Source organism: Psittacula echo (assembly GCF_963264785.1).
Source record: "Psittacula echo genome assembly, chromosome: 2".
NCBI classification, from domain to species: Eukaryota; Metazoa; Chordata; class Aves; order Psittaciformes; family Psittacidae; genus Psittacula; species Psittacula echo.
Window position 1 is genome coordinate 126,658,515 of NC_137737.1, and position 21,466 is coordinate 126,679,980.

The 21,466-nt window shown below is 40.1% G+C and overlaps 1 protein-coding gene across 2 annotated transcripts; it reads right to left on the minus strand.

Annotated features, from left to right (window-relative positions):
• Positions 1-5,708: 5,708 nt before the first annotated feature.
• On the minus strand, positions 5,709-20,149 carry TRAM1 (translocation associated membrane protein 1). Of its 2 annotated transcripts, none has more exons than XM_080639648.1 (11): positions 19,949-20,149; positions 16,681-16,744; positions 16,042-16,163; positions 15,723-15,839; positions 15,074-15,132; positions 14,598-14,682; positions 10,954-11,024; positions 10,761-10,865; positions 10,213-10,356; positions 9,114-9,274; positions 5,709-5,900 (listed from the first exon to the last, which is right to left on the minus strand). In XM_080639648.1, exons 1-11 carry the CDS (start codon positions 20,069-20,071, stop codon positions 5,827-5,829), a joined length of 1,125 nt encoding a protein of 374 aa, XP_080495774.1. In that variant the 5' UTR covers positions 20,072-20,149; the 3' UTR covers positions 5,709-5,826. The 2 variants fall into 2 exon arrangements, with proteins under 2 accessions (XP_080495774.1, XP_080495775.1); XM_080639649.1 differs by lacking the exon at positions 19,949-20,149 and adding an exon at positions 19,495-19,783.
• Positions 20,150-21,466: the final 1,317 nt, after the last annotated feature.

Genomic DNA, 21,466 nt, shown 5'->3' on the forward strand with positions numbered 1-21,466 from the left:
TCTTCAACATTTATAACCAATATAAGGAGAACAAAAAGCTCCAGCTCTAGACCATAAGTTGCCAAGTGTGATACAGCAAAACTACAGACTAGAGATTCAGAGATTTTAAGTAACAGTAAACTGCAATAAGGAAGAAAACAAAACCATCCAGGAACACCCATTTCTGCTAAACCAGTCAAAATTTACTAGCATTTTTTTCACTTCAGTATATCAAATCCTAAAGATTCTTGTGTGTGGAATGAAGAAGTAACAACTGTGTTGTGCTGCATGACAATGCCTAACCCTTAATGTTAACCACAATAAACAAGGACAAAAAATGAATACTGAAAAGCTGTCGAATCACAAAACTACACTTTTGCTGCTCTGATTCTGCAAAGTTTTAAACACAAAAAGAAAAAGGGGTTGGCATTTTTGGCACTCACATCACAGATCTGCCATCCCTGAACTGGATAAAAATGAACTGTTTGCAGAAACCTAAAATAAAAGTGACAGGACACATAGAGAGAGATCAAGAGCAAGCGCACTGGATTGAAACATAGGTTGTATTTTCCTTTTTAAACCTCAAATAAGAGTTGTCGCCTTTTGTCTTGTCAACATCAAAAGAACTTTTCTAAAAGGCAGAAAGCAGCCTACTGCAGCTGCAGCCCAGCACTCCTCACCCACTGTTCACAGAAGGGGAACTGACAGCTGTAGATGCCAACAGCAGTTGTTTCACCCACAAAGGCACTTGCTAGCTGGATGTGAACTACATCCAAATGCTACAATGCAATACAAGCTGCATCATAATGTATTCATCCTAAAGAGTTTCAGGTCCCAATAAATGTGTTCTGATGACACCCAGCATACTGATGTACTTACTTTTTGCACATCTGACTCAGAAACACTCCAGCACTGCTTTTATTTTAGTTATGAAAAGCATGCCAAATTCCATAATGTGTACAGAACTGGGCTTCGTAAATCCTAAACTGACTAGCTCAGGGAGCAGTGAAAGGAGGGGATACCCACCACACATCCATCACAACAACCTGCCATATAAAAGAACCCCAAAACAAGAAGCATGGGCTAACCCAGTGCTCTAAAGATAATCCACAACTAACATGAGAAATCAAAATTTGATGAACAGATGATAACTGACATCAGTCCTTTGAAGAGTCTTATTCTTTTTAAAGGATCTCCTACATTTTCCCAAAACCTTCATTCTGTAGGACATTCTTCTACCCTGCACAAGAGGCAACTCAAGTATTTGTGTAACAAGACGTACTACAGCCTCCAAGCATTAAACCACAGCCCCCTGGAACATAGTATCTCTGTATGTAGGCTCTCACCAATGTGTAAACACTACAAATATCAAGACTGTCTCCTCCTGGTGTTCAAGCCCCTTCAATACTGACATTTTCCACAGAGAACAATTAGGACTGCAATGACCAGCACCGTATAGGGAGCCTACTGAAGCTGCCTGTCTCCATCTTCTACAATACAGGCCCAAACAGCTGGGTCACAAGTGGAACTAAACCCAAGTATGATGTAAGAATCAGCTGGTGAACTTCTGGAAACCAGGGAAACAAAGTAAGAGAAACCAACCAACCATTCCCTCCATATACCTAGATAGGCTGATAGTGCAGTTCTTGCGGAAATTTGCAGAACTGCAGAAGCTCTCTGGAAGATGTACTCCAATACATAAAAGTTTCATGTGGAGGATAAAAAAAAAAAAAATCAAAAAATCACTCTCCCAAAAAGCAAAAAAGCCATAGTTTCCCAGCCTTGGTAACAAAAGTAATCTTGTTTTTTTAATCCAAGAGAAACTACATTTTCAGAGTTGCTATTTCTACAACACCAGTATCATCTTGCACTTCTTAGAAATCCCGAACAGGTATCTCAGTTCAGCGAAGCACATTGAGTTTCCCCTTTCCGCACAGTATCTGACAAAAATCCACTAATTCTTACACAGTTTGGCCTCTAGAAGCTACCAGAGAGACCAGTTTCCTTCTGGTATACATGACTGGAAGCCCTTTGATGAGATCTCCCAAGTCATACTGTAATCTAGAGTAATCTTCAACCAAACATGCAGTCGAAACGGGTAGCTGCTGTAGAGCTTGATCCACCTTTTCCCTGCATCTTTTCTTCTTGCTTACACGTAAATACTTGCATACCTCCAGGATTAGTACTGGGCAACTAATCCAGTGGAAAAACAACTAAGCAAACAAGCTAGTTTTCAGCCACGCTAGCTCCCTGATCTAGTTCACCATGCAGAGGCTTGTGCTAGACAAAGCAAGGGACAGAACCCCAATTCTGCCAGCAACCTACATCCAACTTAGCCCAACTATGAAAATGATTCCTTCCCTTTAACGTCCAGCTTTGCCTTCAACAAAATCACCTCAGGTGCAGCGAGTCAGGAATCTGCAAAGAGCAAGGCTGCAGATATGTATTAATCCCTTCTACAGAAGTCCATTTATACCAAAGCACCACAGTGCTTATCAGAATTCTGGGTTGCATAACCCCAAAAACACAACTAAAATTTTCAAAGAAACAAGTACTCAAGAAAAAACTTCAAATGCTTATCAATAACTATTGATTTTCTAATTGCATTATCCCAACATACTTAATTTACCTTCAGCATATTCTAACATCAGCAAAAGCAGCCTATGCATTTTCTCTGCACGGTAAATCCATTGATCATTCCTAAGTTTGGGCATGGAATCACCTGAAAAGCAGTATTTCCTAAGAGCCACATTCATGAATAATTCATACAGGAGAAATCAATTTTTTGCAAGTACTCAAGAGAAGAAAGTGTCCAGATAAAAACAAAAACTCTGAAAATTAGTTTCAGCTGCTCTGTGTTCCTTGTTTGAAGTTACACATAATTATTCAGTAAAAGTAAAATACTGGATTCTGACACATAAATCAAACGGGCTTTGGGGAGCGGAAACAATGTCTTGAAATAATCTGTTGTAAATCATGAAAGGTTCTGACAAGACAGGGCAGGGAAGAGGGAGTTTAAGTAAAAAAAAACCCTATCCACAGTCTGTATCAATTACTCAATTCAAATTCATCTACACAGACAAAGCCTTTTCTTTGTGGGACCTGGTAATTGACCAGGATAAATTACTACAGCCTAAGCAAAAATGGTCTTATTAGGCATGGAAGTGACTGAAGAGCTCATTATTACATTCCTATTTCCAATTTGCCTGATTCCATAATTAAGAAAACATGATTAGACAACTAATCTTCTTCCAGCTTTTTGAGTCCCAGATTACAGACAAAGAGTCAAAATGCAGTAACATCTGAAAACCAATTTTAAGCAATTCAAAAGAAGTTACCCAGGCAAACAACAATCTTAGGCCAATCTTAGTCATAACAACCAGGAACAGAAGCCTCAAAATCTTCTAAATTCACAGGTGCTTCCAACCCTAAGGTAGAAAATTAAAAATTGCTTTTGCCTCATCCAAAATGATAAATATGTATTTTTAGTAATGACACAAGGAGACAGAAGATACTGATTTCTGACACTTTATCCAAAGTCTAGAACAGCTGAAATTACTCTGTATTACTTGGAAAAAAGCAACAACTCCTATAAGGCAAGGAGGAAGATGAAGCCATTGTGGAAATAGAAGTGCTTTTTCAAGAAGTCCAAAGACCAAGAGTACCCATAAGGCCAAAAGCAGACAAAAAGTAGTATCAACAGGCAATATATGATTTTGAAGATTTTGGAAATCAACCTGACTTTCATATTTCAAGATTACTGGGCCAAAGAATGAGGTTTACAAGAAACAGTTTGCCTTAGGGAAAAAACTACTACAACCCTCAGACTCCAGTAGGTCTTAAAGATCTCAAGAAGTACGTTAAACGCTCCTTTAATTTATTCTTCCACCCTTTATGATTTTGACAGCCGCAGTACAACCACATATCACAAGCAAACTGATTTAGAGTCAAAATACCAGGCTAGAAACTTTAAAAAGTTGCCCTTTTGGCTTAAGGTACAACTTGAGAGCAAGGCACATGCAATAATAAGATCTGTGAAGGTCTGTATGAGACATGAAACATGGTTTTATGTAGTGCATATTTAATGTATGCAATTCCCTCAAAATTTCTGAGTTCCAATTTTCCAATCTCATGGTCAGATCAGACAGATTCACAGTTTCATCAACTAAGTTTTATTTCCTCAACTAAACACACAGTATAGCTACTTCCACAGAAGCCAACTGGGCATACTGCAGTGCACACTGCCCCAGAGTTCTCAAGCTAAGCAAGACCAAATCCACTTCAGGAGCTGTGAAGCAAATAATGGGAACTGTGACTGAAATTACCCAAAACACTGAATAAATTATACTGCAATAACTCTCAATAGCACTAAACAATTGAAGAATGGATAGTTATTTGCAGAGAAGATTTTGTACTAGAAACGTTTATTCTGTATAGCAAAGCAACCGAACTGTAGAAGATACAGAAGGCAGATTTATGATTTTGTTGGGTATAAACTCAACTATAGTAACAGTTTTTTAATTAAAACTATTTTATTTATCAGCTTGATTGCTCATAATTACTCCTGTCAATCAATAAGCAATAATAACTTGGGTTAACTTAAAAGACTGATTTAGCAACTTCTTAAGACTGAATTAAACCTCCAACTCATTCTCAAGTGAAACTGGTTGAATTATACCCGTTACAGAAGGGTACACAAGAAACATTAACTGCTTATTAAAATGGAAAATTAACTGGACAAAGCTTCACATCAAATACAATTACAAAGGACAGATAATGGAAAAAGTCAAATTAAGATTTTTCCAGTTGTAGCAAAGGGCACAATAAATCAGTTTTAAGAAGTTGTAGCTTTTAAATACTTTTTCATAAAAATATATATAGGAGAAACCAAACCATTTCCTAACAGAGGTGAAGTAAAGCAAAGCAGTCAGAATAAAGGAATGTTTCTTGTAACTTGATCCATTTATCTAATAAATTCCCTCTTCACAGAGCATTAAGATGCCTCCTAGAACAAACACAAACACCACACTGGAAGAACCTCCACCCTCTAAAATGAGAGAGACAAGTTTTCAAAAAAGGTCCGATGCACACTAATTGTCCAAGATACGTACACTTTAAAGCACAGACAGGAGTTAACAGTGCTACTCAAATCAACTTTTCCTATGACCGTACACACTCCCTTCTAACGTTCAAGTGCTAAAGCTATATTTCAAAATGTTTTTTGCTCCTTGTACGAGATTTCCAAACAACAAACAATAAGACTCTGCAACATTTCCAATTAGTTCAGTTTTGTTTTAATGACATGGGGCAATTCTTAAGAGCAGACATTGTGTAGCTAATAACTACAAAATAAAGAGGTTAATTGGTGTGGTCTTGGAATCCCAATTTGAACTGTAAATTTGACTCCAGGTAATTAACTGAAAAGCCAGAATATCTGAAAATGCATACTAAGTTTTTACCTCAAACTTGAAATACTTCTTGAGGAACTTGGAAAAAGTGAAGTTGGTAGAACAGTATATATCACCAAGATTACAAAAACTGGAAGGAAATAATACATTGCAACAGTGATCCTCACTAAGTGAAATTATTTCATCACAATAAATGTTTAAAAAAGCATCGATGTTATTTAAAAAGCGTTGTATTCCCCTCCCACCCAAGTATTTGAAGATAAACCTTTTTCATTAGTCAAAATGGCTTTTAAAAAAAGTTTCTCAAAACAACATCAATAATCAAAAAAACATGAATTGTATTTTCTTTAATCCATAACATGTCTAGTGCTGAAGGGCCATCCATGTAAAAAGCAGATTCTTTGGGGACATTAGTCAATTAACTTAATAAAACCCAGTTTTACGAGGATTTATCCTTCCTGCTACGAGGCGAGTCTGCTCCATTTGAGGTCACTGTTCCATTTATTCCATTTTCTAGAAAAAAAGAATGAAACATTTTTTAAATACGAGATACTTCATATTTAATTACTTTTTTTTTTTAGGTCCTATACAAATAGGACTTTAACTTCTTTTAATTTTTTCTTCTTTGTTAAAAAAACCCCAAACCCTCATCATTGTTAAAAAGCTCATTATTATAATTCATAATTCAACACTATAGTGAAACTTTTACAAAATGCAAAATTTAAAGTTTACTATGATAAAGTCTGGTTTTCTGACATGGCCACACACTTAAGTATGTGTATTATATATACCTAGGCTGAAAATGAAGACCAGCTATCATATTTTAGAAGATACTACCTTAAAATGTAAACCACTCAATCTGCATATGAAACTGTCCTTTGAAATGCTGCAGACACAGTGTATGTAATACAATTCCCTGGTATAGGTCTTTATTGTTTATCTCACCCATTTAATATCTTAATTCTTGCTGAAATTGCACCCTTTTACTCACCTTTACAAGCTTTTCACATATATAGGAAACCTTTATATATATGTATAGATATACACACACATTTTTAAAAGTATATACTGTAACATACAGAACTCATTTATATTCTGATGAAAATATTTACACAGAAAAGATGGACAGAAGTAAAACACTAGTTAGATTTGAGATGAGTATGTGTATATCTAAAGACTTCAAGCACAAGACCAGGCACCTAAGAATACAAAGCAAATGTGTTACGAGCTGCAACTTCTATCCCACTTCTGGGCCAACTGAAAGATCGCAAGAGTTTTAATCTGTTCAAGTGACACAGAGGATTTTATAGGAAATGTTTGTCCTAGAACAATGACCCACAATCTGTGTATTTACAATGCACACAACTTGCAGTAAAATGGAGCAACATGATACCACTGTGACTTGAAAGTATCCCTTTTATTCAGGGTCATCACAACCCAAGGAAGGAGATACGTTGCCTGACAGTAAATAAATTCAAAAAACAGATATGAAGAGCAGAGTGCATAGCCAGCTATAATGCTTGCTGCTTAACATCTCTGCTCCAATTTATAGTAATATTCTGACTTCAAGCAGCTGCTGTGGGCTTTTTTAACTAGTTAAATTAATGTTTTCCATCTGCAGATGTGTTGCAGATCACCACAGAATGTGGCCAATCCACAAAAAACAACTGTTGATCTCCCTCTCTCTCCCACTCTGGCCAAATGCTCCCACTTTCGCAAAAAAGCAACTCCAAAAAAACCAACTCCAAACCCAAACCCAAAATCAGAAACATAAGAGTGAGACCAGATATGGGCCCAATTAATTACACAGGAAAAGTCAAAGCCTATCCAACACATTTGGATATTTGGTTGTAAATGACACCACCATTGTAAGCCTACATAACGTGGACTTTGGATACTTTTCAAAAAGTTCATGTTATTCATAATTCAAGCTTACAAACAATGAGCTGGACCCAAGTCAGCTAACTGAAATCATATTTTCTTAAACAGTTAAGTCGAAACAAGTGAAAGTAAAACAAAGAACAAGAATCAGCATGTGCCTGGGTACTCCACCTACATCATCAGTAGGATTTTTCTACTGTCATTTCTTGCTTTTGGCACAGTCTAAAAGTAATACATTGTGCCCTGGCTCCAAAATTCATCCAACCACAAAAAAAGGGCAAAAAAAAAAGAGAGACTGTTTTGAGCAGTTTAATTGCCTATATTACCTCTTTCAAAAACACTGTCTCACTGCATCTTGTGCAAGCGTTCTGAATTGAAAAATTACAGGAATCTTCAAAACAGAGGAATCTGAAACAACACTAGCCTTTTGGATTTTAAAGTTCTTTTCTTTCCTTTTAAAATAAGCTGCAAAATTCTCCAGTCCTTAAGACAGGCATAACTCAATTATTTTGTGAATCAAACCACAATGCCCATTAAATGACTTCTCTATTTGTTTACCACTTTCAAGTCTCCACTGAAGCTGGGCGAAAACCAACAACTTCACCAAATTGCATGAACAGTTTAAGAAATTTTAAAAGGCTGCTACGTTTTTGACTCACTGTTTAAAATCCCATTTAAGTTTATGCTTTAAAAATATTTGCCATAGAAGACTTAAATTAATTCCATATAAAGACAGATGCAACGAACATGAAGCTCTGATTAAATAGGACGCCTACATAGGAAACTACCTTCACTCCAGTCCAACTGGATTTTCTGACAAAAACAGAAAACTGCAGCACCACACAAAAGCCAAGTTGTGGCAATTACAAATCATTAAAAGGGAATAAAGAAATGCTCTAAACAACATTATTGGAATAAAAAAACCCCAACATGGAAAACCCCCAAAACAATACTGAATTACTCTTTGACCACAAATGTCAATTCTCAGTGCAAGTGGTCTTTACATGTTACATTCAATGTATCAAGAAGCGATAGGTTGGCAATACATGATTGGTACCAAAGGATTATGCTGAAATAAGTCTTTGAGATGATTTAAGCAGTTTCAGAAAAATGCACAAGTTATTCAAGCTAGCAATTAAATACACAGAAGTTTAACCGTTGGTACAACAGAAATACTGAAGTGCGGGGATTGTTTTTTTTAAGAGAGCATGTAATTTTCCTTGGAGGAAAAAGCATTCAGCTCCTCTTTCATGGCCTTTCCATAAAGAGCATGACATAATCAAGTCAAACCTTGAGTCATTAATTCATTTCCAAAGGCTTCTATACAGATTTAGAGTAGTAAGTAGGTATTACCTTCCCTTAAAGTTAGTGACAAAATTTTATTTTTTGTAAAAACAGTCCAGTATAAGCTTATTTATTGAATGGATCAAACCATCTCCTTGCCCTAAAACCTCAGAATTTAGTGGCAATGAGAAGCGAGCTTGGAATTCGTTGCAAGAAAAATTCAGTAATAATTGATTATGAGAATAGATCTAAACCCGTGCCTGTTCCCCTTTTATAAGGCCATAAGCATGACACATTTTGCTCAAGTGATAAAATTATACCTAACAATAATCTCGTTGCATTAACTACATATTAATTCATTAATTCAGCCAATTAGAAGAGAAATATATAGGGATTTTTTGATTAAACCCCTCCCAGTAGTATCTACTAACACTCTCTGTAACTGAGTCATCTCAATTGCAAGTTAAACTTAAAATGTTTCTCTAGCAATTACATTAAAGAAAGCTCTCCATTACTTAAGTTTCGAGAAGTCATGGCAACAGAAAAACTGAAAACACAAACCTCTTTCTTTTCTGGAGTTCTTTCCTTTAGCTGTTACAAACTTCTTTTTCACGGACTGAGGCTGAGAAGAAGAATGCTCTCTCCACCTTCGAAGCTGGAAATTAATGAACTTCCACATCATAAACGCTTGAGTCATGCAGATGGAGGCGAGCACACTGATTCTAGAAATTAAACACAGGTAAAGGTTTATCAGTAATTTTCTCTCATTCAAATACAACAAGAAAGTAGAAAACCAACTCAGATAGTTTCTTGTATGTCATAAACTGCCTTTTTACTCAGGCTCCTCAAACACATTAGAGTGATTCTGTCTAGCAAATGGGGATTTGTAAAAGTTTCGTTTTGCTTGGATTTTCTTTTGTGCCTTTCTGTCTCCCCACCAGTAGCATCCATTTTTTAAGCCATGCAAGAGTTAGCTCAAGCAGGGTGACTGGGCTTAGCACAGCTGAACAACAGGTCGAAGTCTCTGCTCTCCATCATAACCAGGAAGTACTAGATTTCTTTCCTGCTTTCTCCTTTCTCAGTATTACTCTCAAGGTTCCAGCTAGTAACAGCTAAAAATGGTTTAAGAGAGTTTTGCAGTTCTGCATAGCAATTCTGCAGGGTAATGCTGACACTGTCAATGTTTTAATAACTTCTTTTTCTGGACATAATTTATAAAAAGGCCAGGTGGTCAGCTGAACATTCTGCAGCACATAGCAGGAACAGGAGCTGTAATAAAGGCAGAGAAAGAGGTAGGAACCTTCGTGCAGGACCAAAGATGCTCCGGGCATAATGCCTTGACCTCTATAAATAAACTCACTGCAATTCTCTAATACATTTGACAGTAATTTCTGTCATTGGATATTCCTTTAAATTCTGGGTGATTTTCTGACAAAAAAACCCCAAGCAACCAGTTACAGATATCTCAGCTGTAGATAGTGAATTCTTCAATCATTTCACTGTGCTTTACAAGTTATAAGCTATTCCTATCAATCTCATCAGTTGCATGAAAACACCTAACCTAATTCAGAATTACTAGCATTAATACCGTATCACTTACACTGTGTATTTAACACAGGTTTACAGCTCATGCTTAAGAACCATTCCAAGTTTACTTTACCTAACAGCCAGGATATTAAAGTTTCCAGTACTGAAATTCAGCTGCTGATCTTCTGCTCTTGCCAGTCCAAAGCCAAAAGTGAGGACCGAGAGAATCAAGGTGAGAAGCCTTCCCAAAACAAAAAGAACTGCCCACAGTGAAAATCTACAAAGAAAAAAACCACAAACACTAAATGAATTTTTCATTCACAAGTACTGACAATGCAAATATTTACTCTTCACCACATGAATTTGTTTGAGATTAAAGAACTTACCTAAATACTTTCCAATACTATTGGAACATAAGCATGTTATTAGCATGGCTATATTAGCAACTTATGCTGTTCCTTTCTCTATCAATCTTCTTTTTTTTTTTTTTTTTTTAAGTATTAGTACATCACGTAAGATTTCATTTCATACCACTACTAACATTTACTTAAATAGTACATAGAACTGTCGCCTCTAAGCAAATGTTGTTTGAACTTCATTGTAATTTTGGGTTTCAGTTAGTTAAATGCACAGGGCTTTGAGACAGAAATTAAACTAATTTAGAAGATAAAGTCTACTTACCCTTTCTGGTATTTTTCATCACTGAAGTAAAAAAGACGGGATATGTGGAAAAGAAATTCAACGAAGTAATGCAATACCAGAAGAACAAGTCCAAGATGGGTCAGACTATCAAAACAAATAAAACAAGCATTCAGACGCTTTGTTAGATGTTTAAGACAGAAAATGAAGCCAACATAATTTACAATTTACGTACTTCAGAAGATAGGCTCCAGCAATATGAAAGAGATAAAGTCCAATGTAGACAATCTGACGAAAGATATCTTCCTATTAGGAAAAAAAAAAGGAATTATGCACTACATACAATGTTACACACTATTGTACAACGCCACAAACTTGGAAATTCTTCCTGGTTTATCAGCTACCTTAACATTGCTTGTTTGGCACTGAATTACTCAGCCTAAATAATCTAATTCCACATATAACTTACTACTTATTTACCAGTAATATTTGGTATCTTACACTTGTGCTATTGTGAGCAAACACAACAAACATGAAAAAGATGCTTTTTAAAAGGGCCTGGTTTTATTTGATATGACTACTGTGAATTTGTACTGGCTACTGCAGTACTTATTTGGTATGTATTATAGCATCATCAGACAACTTCCTACAGTTCTGCATGTTTGTGGCCCATTGGATTTGTCAAGCTGCTACAGAAAAAAAGTAACAGTCTATGAACCCAAAATGATCAGGTTTCCAAGTGCTGACATCCATTTTAAAAACCCAAGATCTTTCAAGATTCTGACAGACTGCTGCTGGCAAATACAGAGAATAACGTTATTAATCAGTTATGATAAGCCACATGGTCACACTTCAAGCTAGGTTTTATCTAGCCTCGTTATACTGAACAACTCAGAGAGATGAAATAAGAAAGAGACATGAATTCAAGCATAGACTTGTAGACACACAGCACACTGAAAGCAGAAGGTGCCATCCATGAACAGAAGAATCACAAAAATAAGCTAGATCACGGTACAAATCTGTCTTGAAATGGTATGCAGAGTACATTCAGTTGTGCTTAAGAAACTCCTGCTTTTTAGAAAGATTCCCTAAACTTCAAGCGAGGGGCTTCAGCTTTATCTCGTATGCATGCAATTATTTTCCTTTTTTAAAAATGCCTGAAAATTTACTCTTTTAAGATCTATGCTATGTTATGCAACATTCCATCTCAAAGCCAACAAAAGCACAGAATTAAACACTCATCACAGCAGCATACAACACACACAAAGAGCAAGAAAACAGAAAGACCTAACTCTAAATTATCTGAAAAAAAACAAAAAGAGAGTTCTTTCAGACAAACCAGAGAATAGCCAGTACAAATGCTCAGCTTCTCAAAGTACCAGCAGGATGAGCTTTTTGCAATTTATTTTCAGAACTGAGGTAACATTTAAACAGTGCATACTGCACACTTAAGACAAGCTGTCAGACTGAAGGCCTCCTGGAACAATGAAGGTGGAAGTATACACTGCTATACAGAAAGCCAAATTAAGAACTATTTTTCTTGTCTACATCAGCAGTACAGAAAACTGGACCCAAGTAAAAGAAGAGAGTTCCTTCAAGAGAAGGAATAAGTCATAGAAGCCAAGATGGCAGAGGTTAAATTGTGGTGAAAGAAATATCAACTATGAACTTGCTAAAATAAATAATGCAGAAGTCAAGAGGCCAAAATTCCAAGCAGTGACCCAGCAAAACACTACTATTCAATAGAGCACTCTGCCACTTGCGACAGCTGTCTTGAATTTATGTTAAAAAAACCCTCCACACTTGGATATTAATTTAAATTTCAAGGATATAACTGGCACAATATGGAACCTCATCTGCAGTGTTACCTGCAAAACATCAGTGTTTCTAGTGTGTCTGATCAGCATGAAAACAAAACACCTCATTGCTATGTTCCCAAGCCTCTTCTATGCTCTTGAACAAAGACCTATGGCTACATAACATGTCTATTTCATTTTCTTCAATAAAGCAGAACTCTGGCAACAGACACACAGTCTACTCACAGCAACAACAGTCACAGAATGGTTTTGGTTGGAAGGGACCTTTAAAGATCATCTAGTTTCCAACCCCTCCTGCCATGCAGTTGCTGAAAGCCCCAACCTGGCCTTGAACACTTCCGGAATGTGGCATCTCAGCTTGTCAGGGCAACCTGTGTCAGCACCTCACCACCTTCATAAAGAATTTCTTCCCAGTATCTAATCTAAATCTATCCTCTTTCAGATTAAAATCATTGTCCCTTGTCCTGTCACTACATGCCCGGATAAACAGCCTTTCTTCATCTTTCTTATAAGCCCATTTCAAGTACTGAAAGGCCACAAAAAGGTCTCCCTGGAGTCAACTCTCCTCCAGGCTGAACAACTCCAACTCTCTCAGCCTTTCTTCAGAGGAAAGGTGCTCCAGCCCTCTGATCATCTTTGTGGCCCTCCTCTGGACCCGCTCAAACAGATTGTTTCTTGTGGTGGGGACTCCAGAGCTGGACACAGTACTCCAAGTGAGTTCCCACCAGGGTGGAGTACAGGGGGAGAATCAACTCTTTCAACCTGCTGGCCATGCTTTCCATTCATCCCCAACCTGTCTTGATGCTGGGGATTCCCATGACCCGCGTGCAGGACCATGCACGTGGCCTCACGGAACTTCACGAGGTTCACATGGACCCAATCCTCACGCCTGTCAAGATCCTGTGGGATCACATCCCTTTCCTCAAGCAAATCAACTGCACCATTCAGCTTGGTGTCCATCTGCAAACTTGCTGAGAGTGTACCCAAATCCCACTGTCTACTTCACTGATACAGATAAACAAAACCAGTACTGGTCCCAATACAGACTCCTTGAAGAACATCACTCAGTACTGGTTTCCACTTGGACATTGAGCCACTGACTGTAATTCTTTGAAAGCAGCCATCCAGCCAATTCCTTACCCATCTAATAGTCCACCCACAAAATTCATCTCTCCAATTTAAAGTTAAAGGTACGAATGCTGTGGGAAACTGTATCAAAAGCCTTAACAGAAGTTCAGGTATATGACATTAGTAGCTGCTCCCTCATCCACTAATGCAGTCACTCTACCATGGAAGGCCACTAAATTAGCCTAGATTTACTTTTGGTGAAGCCATGTTAAAAGTTTTAACGTAACAAGTTTAAAAAGGAAACTGCATATGCAAAATGAGCCTGAACAAAAACATGCAAAGAAACTACTTAAATTGATCCAGGAAAGCAAAAAGTGTGCTACAACAAAACCTCCAGTAAACTCAGTGTTCTGAAAACCCTAACAGAGAAAACCCTGAGGGGGAAAAGGATGCTTTTAAAAATTGAGCTCTGAAAAAAAGTTTCTACACATAACTAACCAGAACTTCTGCTGCAGACAGTGGTATATAAATCAAATCCCAGAGTTTAACATTCCTTGTACTTAAGAAATTATTCACTGCTTATATTCTACACCTGTATTATGATTCATTAAGCAACTGTGATTTCAATGAGACTATTCAGGCTACTGATTACAAGAAACAAAGAGTTTGGAAAGAAAATCTCACATTGATTTTTCAAGGGAAAATTCTTTTAGTAGATAAGAAATATTTGCACAACAGGTACATAGCAATTTTACTGCTATTGTAAATACAGGATTTAACTAAAAAAAAAAAAAAAAAAAAAAAAAAAAGTAACTACTTTCTCACAGAGACATTTCAGCACCCAGAATTCCATCAGGAAAACTAGGCAACACAAGCAAGAACAAGGTAAGAAATCTAGGGTAACACATTACTCTAGAAATACAAAAGAAATTCACTCTTCTACTATTTTAAGTTGCTTGCTTTGGAGTTCTTTCCATTCCCATTTTAAACTTACTTTTTTAGTTTTCTGGAAATACAGTTCTGGAAAAGCATGAAACCAGTATGCCAACTGTAAGATGTAGAAAAACTTCATTTGAAACCTGTACAATACAGGAAGAATTAAAGAGTATTACTTTTTATAAATGAACTTAAAACATTTCAGAAACTTGCTAGTGAATACATTTAATCACTGTCTCTAAAGAAAGAAAAATGCCAGCCAACTAAAAAGTAAGATTTTGGGTTTTTTTAAAAAACTTATTACGACAAATAAAGCTTGCAAAAACTTAATTCTTTAAATAACAGCTAGCAAAAAGAGAACTCTGCAGCTACAAATTGACAGAGAATCAATTTCCTCCATAAATATGAGCAAAAATACATTAACGACTAATACAGTTTTATAGACTACTTATTGCACATGAATTGTACATGATACACCCGAAGTTTAAAACACTCCCTCCTCTCCTCAACAATCCTCTAAGGAAGATGCCTTACGGAATCAGAGTGTGTGGATAGTCCCTCCACAGAGAGGTTGGATCTGATATATAATTCTCCTAAAAGAAAACAAACAATAAAACCAATAAACCCTCAAAGATGCTACTTTCTAGTCAGGAATAATGAATCAGGTGGTTATTTCAGCATCACTATAGCCGTAATTCTTCCCTTGTAAACTGCTGACCAGCTTGGAGCTTAACTAAGAGAAGGAAAGTTTTGAGGGAGTCATCATGTTAAGGAAAAAAATAAACGCTTTTTTGAAACTAAGCTCATACACATGAGCCCATCATCTGAAAGCACAATCACCGGAGCCTATAGCAGTCTGTTCACAAACCCATTCCCTAAGCTGCCAAAACGCTATGCATGATGCTTTTCTTACATTTATTTTTCACTAATAAGCCAACACAGAAAAAAATACACAGTATGAGGTATCATAATGAAGTTTAAAAAGCTTTAGCTTATTCAGTCAACAGTAAATCAATTCAGACAGAGCAACAGTAACACCGCTGGACTTCATACTCAGTTATGACTACAACTTACAGATCCCTAAAATCCAGCTAAACCAGCAAAATAAGCCAAAAGGTTATTTATCGCCATTAAGTGCAGTTTCTCAAATCTTGTAATACAGCAGAAGAGAAAGCATACTTACAGACACAAGAATACTTGTTCCCCAAACACAGGAGAATAGGTAGAATGCACTAAGTTGCCCAGACTCATTGAACTTGCTATGCTTCGTTTTTGAAAAGTGCATTTTCCTGTTAATTTTCTGAAATGAAAGCCCATTGTTATTTATGTGCTGTAGCACTAAACATCTACCTGTCAACCGCACTAGAATATCTAAAAGTTCCAATGCATAACAGTTAAAAAGCTTTAATATAAAAGTTTACTTTAAAGTTAATAGTCTTTATTAAAGTCTAATTAAAACCTGACAATTATCTTCATGAAATGAATTAATATTTTGTACTTACATCCAGAACGTACTCCTGAATTATAGCATGTATGATTATTGCTACAAGCATGTAAAAGAAAATTGTAGCCAAGTCTTTGATGCCATAGTGATAGAGAGAGATTGTTTCTGCAGATTGTTCTTCTAAAAGACAAACAGAATTAACTGTTAGACACCAATACAGTTTAATAGCTAATAAGATTGTTTCTCAAAGTGAAGCCTTTCAGACATATTTGTTCAGCTGATTGCAAACTACAAGTCAATCTGCCATCATGAGCTAGGTCAGTAGATTGTTTACAGTAATCTTCTCTATCACATCACAAACTAAATTTGATTCTGGAAAGATATAAAAATTAAAACTTAAGTGCACTTAGGAAGCTTACCCAAATACACTGGAGTGGGACAATAAAATTATGCTGAACTATCATGCTGCTTTGACTAGGAAAGATCGTCACTTACAAAATCAGAGTAAGAGTCAGATGGTGTTTTAGCACTAATGATGGATCCAGCAGAACAGAAACATCGTCCCTAACCAGACTAATTAAAATGAAGTTTTACTAAAAATAAAGTCCTTGAAAATTCCTTATTATCTATTCAAATTGACAAATTCACTTACCCTCAGTAGAAAGTACTGCATACTAACCTCCTGCAAGATACATACCTGTGGCAGGAATGGTAACATTATACTGAAGTGTAACAAAAATGACAGCTGCTTTTGCTGTAAACTGAAAGAGAAAAAAAAAAAACAAAAAAACAAACAAGAACAAACAGAAGTGCTATAAAGTTTCAGTTTCATGTAGCTTACTTCAGTGAAAACACTTCCTCATAGTTTCAGCACCCTTCCCCAGCATGTTTGCCCCCTCCCACTAAACTAATCAACTCACATTATTATACCACTTCATCCTGCTTTCCAAAGGCAGAACACATTGCATGATCTCTGGGTATTCTGTAAGCAAACCTATAATCTTTTGAATGAAATACCCTCAAAAACGTTACTTACAAGCAAGTCTTTTCTACAATGTTAAAACAAAACCACATGATGCAATTTTTTCGCCAGTCCATAGAATCATAGAATAGTTAGGGTTGGAAAGGACCTTGAGATCATCTAGTTCATAGCAGCCTTCCAGTATCTGAAGGGGGCCTACAAGGATGTTGGGGAGGGGCTATTCATCAGGGACTGTAGTGACAGGACAAGGGGTAATGGGTTCAAACTTAAACAGGGGAAGTTTAGATTGGATATAAGGAAGAAATTCTTTACTGAGAGGGTGGTGAGGCACTGGAATGGGTTGCCCAGGGAGGTTGTGAATGCTCCATCCTTGGCGGTGTTCAAGGCCAGGTTGGATGAGGCCTTGGGTGACATGGTTTAGTGTGGGGTGTCCCTGCCCATATCGTTACATTAACAGAATGTACAATACCATGTAATTCCTAGACCATGATGCACGCAGCAACAGCTGAGAATAAACCTCATTTAAAACTACTTTCTAACCTGACAAAATTTAAGGTCAATATCATATTCATAAATCTGTGGGTGATTTGGAAAATGTGGGCAGGAAAGGAGAAAAGGCATACAGAACAGAGAACCATTTCAGGCCAGCAGCATACTGGCTCAATACAACTAGTATTCTTTTGACCATGGGGACCCTTTGGCAAGAAGTGTAAAACAGAATAAATGAGATTTAGCAGTGGTATTATCCCTTTATGATGAACAGTAAGAAAAAGCAGAATGGATAAAAGTGGGGGGAGGTGAGTTTGTTCTACAGGCCTTTTTTTTGGGGGGGTGGGTGGAAGAGTTGGGGTGGTGATACTATAAAAACACCAATAAATAGCCAGGAGCAGAAGTTCTTGATATGAATTGATTTTCAACTTCAACACATCTTTGTTGAATCCCAACGTGAATCTACATGTCTTAACAGAGAGGGAAAAATAGCCAGGCTTTGCAATATTCATGATGATTGTTTCTCATTTCTGTAAAAACCTAGCCTCCTTGTTGCATTTACAGGACTAACAAAAACTTCTTTATGAACCTTAGAAGGATACTTAAGAGCAGGTATACCTAATAGTATTAGGTTACTACCACTACATTCACAAGAAATAAGATTTGTTCTTAAAAATAGTGCTTTGTAAAAAAACCCTAGATTTTTTAGTAATCTCTGAATACACAGTGGACTGCTCACTCCATGTAACTTCAGGGAATCCAAATAGTTTGCCTGATTTAGTGAAGTTGCCTAGGGCTTCCTATTCATCAAGACAGCTTTCAGAGGACAATTCAAAACCATAGTCAACTCAGAACTGGCCTTTGAAGGCTCTGCCAGCTACTCACAGTCCCAATTCAGAGTCGGGGAGTATGAACACCTTACCACACCAACATGAACCACAGCAGGTGATTTCCAAGACTTATGTCAATACATTTAAAAAATAGTAACAATCTTCTTAGCCATACCATATCTGTACCAACAAATGCACATGGCCATTCAGTGCTGGGATTAAAAAACTCTGGAAACAAAAGACTTCATTGAGCACAGTCATTCATCCCAAAACCTTCCAACCTCACCAGTAATACTGTACTACAGCAAATTAGACGCAAACATAAAAGGTAACAGTTTAGGCCCATCTCTTTCACCTCAATCCCCAGAATACCACCTTGGTGGTTTTTAACAGTAAACCCAAACATAAGAGCTTTCTTGGTCCACTCTGTTCTTCCTTTCCATGTATATATTTCTTTGCTTAACTCCACTGGCTTCTAGTGCTGAGCAGCTGGATAAAATTATTCTGAGAATCAACCATATAATAAAAAGGCCCACAACTCTAAACAAACAGCTAAAATACCCAAAAGCCAGAAACATTCAGCCAACAAAAATGGGAGTGTCTAATGGGACATCACTGAGAACATTTTGGAAGTCACACAGATAAACTGGCTTTTCAGTTCTCTCGGAAGGGAGAAGAGCCAAAATACATGTTTTAGGTCATTGCCTGGGGGCACAAGGATAGCGCCTGGCCTGCAAGCGCGCCCAGCACCGGGGCGGCCAGGCCAGAGGGGCCGAAAAGAGAGCTCCCTTCCACCGCTGCCTCACCCGGCCTCAGGCGGACCTCTCCGACGCGGGGAGGCAAGAGAGGCTCAGTTCCGTGCCATCCGAGACACTCGGAACGACCGCCTGTGAGCTAACGGCTCCTCATACCGCGCTTAGTCCCGGGCGTGGATGCGGACAGGGGGTGTACGAGTGTGGTGTAGGACCCGCCATCCCCCCTGCGAGGCGGCTGCACGCAGACGTCACCGCCCGTTCCCGCCGTGCGGCCTGACGGGAGCCGTAGTGCCGGCAGCGCCGCGCACACAAAGCGCGGGGATCGCCTGTCGCACTGGGCCGCGGCCCCCCTCCCCCCGTACACTCCTCCCTCGACCGCCGCGCTCCGACTGCCACGTAACCCCGCCGCCAGCAGGAACTCCCCCCGCCGCCGCCGCGGGAGGAAGCACACCGACCCGCTCCCCGTCCCTCACGACGGTGCCGCGCTGCGGGGTGGGGGATTGAGAGGCATGGCCTCCTCCCACCGGCGGAGAGTGGACCCGAGAGCCAGGTCCTGGCGGCAGCCATGGGCTGCGCCTCTCCAGGGAAGAGGGGCGTTCCCTGGGGGGCCGGGCCGGGCCCGGCGAAGCGAGGGTAAGCGGCGGAGACGGCGCCCGTGCTGGCTCCTCTGGCAGTGCGGCGGAGCTGAGGTCGGCTGCTCTCCCCGTGCACAGCAGGGGCCGGGACGGAATGGCGGGCAGGTACAACGGGAGGCACCCGCGCTGATGGAGGACAGCCGCAGAGCCCTGCTACCCGCCCGCCCCGCTGCGCCGGGATCCCCGCGCCCTCCCCACCCAGCACCGAGAGCCTCCGGCGGAGGAGGAGAAGCGGGACGAAGCGCCCGGGGCGAGGTCGCTGGTGCCACCTCACCTCGAACATGAGCCCCAGCAGGAAGATCACGGCCACGAAGGACACGATGTCCGCATGGTTCTGCACGATGAACTCGTGGCTCAGCACCGGCGGGTTCTTGTTGCTCTTTTTGCGGATCGCCATGGCGGGCAGGGAGCTGGGCGCCGCCGCCGCCTCCCCGCTGCCAGCACAGCTCCTCTCGCCGCGGCCAGGAAGAGGCGGGGGAGGGCCGCGCAGCCGAGGAATGGCAGCTGGGAATGGCAGCCGGCGCCGCGCCGTTTCGCCTCGCTCCACCCCGCCCCTCCGCCAGCAGCGCCCCTGCCGGTTGGCGGCGGGCCTTTCTCCCTCCCGCCGACCCGACCCCGGGGCGGTGAGGGGCAGCGCCCGGCAGTTCAAACCCACCAACGGCGGGCGCTTGGCGCCTCTCCGCCCCCGGGAGGCCGCCCAGGAGGCTCGGGCAGTGGTGCTGAGGGTGCTGCTGTAACTAGCTGCTTGCTAGCCTAGAGCCTGCGTAGGGCACTGTTGCGGCTTCCTTCTCCCATCGAGGCAGCGGCGACAGAAAATGGCCGTGAGTCCCGCCACGGTGGCGGAGGAGGTAGCCGCGTTGCGGAGCAAGCGGGGTCTTCACCCTCCCACTCAGAGGCAGGTCAGAGCAGGGCTGGGCTCCGCTCCTCCCTGGGCACCCCGCGCCGGGTGGGTTCGCCTTGGATCGACTGCTGCCCCCCAGGCACTGGCTAGGCTTTGCTGCCGCCCGAGCGGCTGCAGCTGGGGCCGGGCCCCCGGAGGCCGGCATGGGGAGGCCACGCTCGCTGTGGTGTGGGCTGAAGCGCAGCCGCAAGACACCCACAGCTTCACTGCGCTGGCGCCTGCTCCCGTTAGATGTACAGCCAGGAATAACCTGCGTTATCTAAGTAACAGAAACGAAGACTGCAATGACAGGAAAGCCAGAAGGGAAGAAAAGCTAGCCGGGAGGTAGAGCAGGAAGAGAGATCCAAAGGGAGGTTAGATGCGGGTTAAAAAACCAACCCAGTGGCAGAGAAGGCTGTTGCCAGGTTAAAACATGAATGAAGAGGTTTGAGAAATCGACACTGGTGTGCTGAACTGAACTAAGTTCCCCAAAATAAATGCCACTTTTATTTATTCAATGTTCTGGCTGGCAGATACAGTGCATATATATAGAAGAAAGATCAAGAACAGGAGTAATTTCTGGCTGAAGTTTACTATGTCAGAACAGCTTTTGCTGCCAGTAACTAATGAATACAGGGCAAGAGATTAAGATGCAGCTATTGGCATTCCCTGGCCAGAACTGAGAGTGTGCACCAAACATATCATATGAACTGTTCTTAATAGGTTGGTTTCTTCACACTGTATGGAGCAGTGAGGACTCGTGGAGCAGACTGGCTGGTGTATGACTGGGTTTTTCCAACTGCGAGACACCTTTATCAGCAGTGAAGGTACAGAGAGGTTTTGTATGAATTTAAATCAGGAGACAGGGAAACTTGGTATCTAGAGATGTTCTGAGGTATTTAAAAATACAGA

Coding starts and splice junctions, on each gene's coding strand:
- TRAM1 (XM_080639648.1), bottom strand. CDS start 20,071: ATGGCGATCCGCAAAAAGAGCAACAAGAACCCGCCGGTGCTGAGCCAC. Junction 10,357..10,760: donor GATGAAAAATACCAGAAAGG/GTAAGTAGACTT, acceptor TTTTCTTTGTAG/ATTTTCACTGTGGGCAGTTC. Junction 9,275..10,212: donor TTTAATATCCTGGCTGTTAG/GTAAAGTAAACT, acceptor TTTAATTTCTAG/AATCAGTGTGCTCGCCTCCA.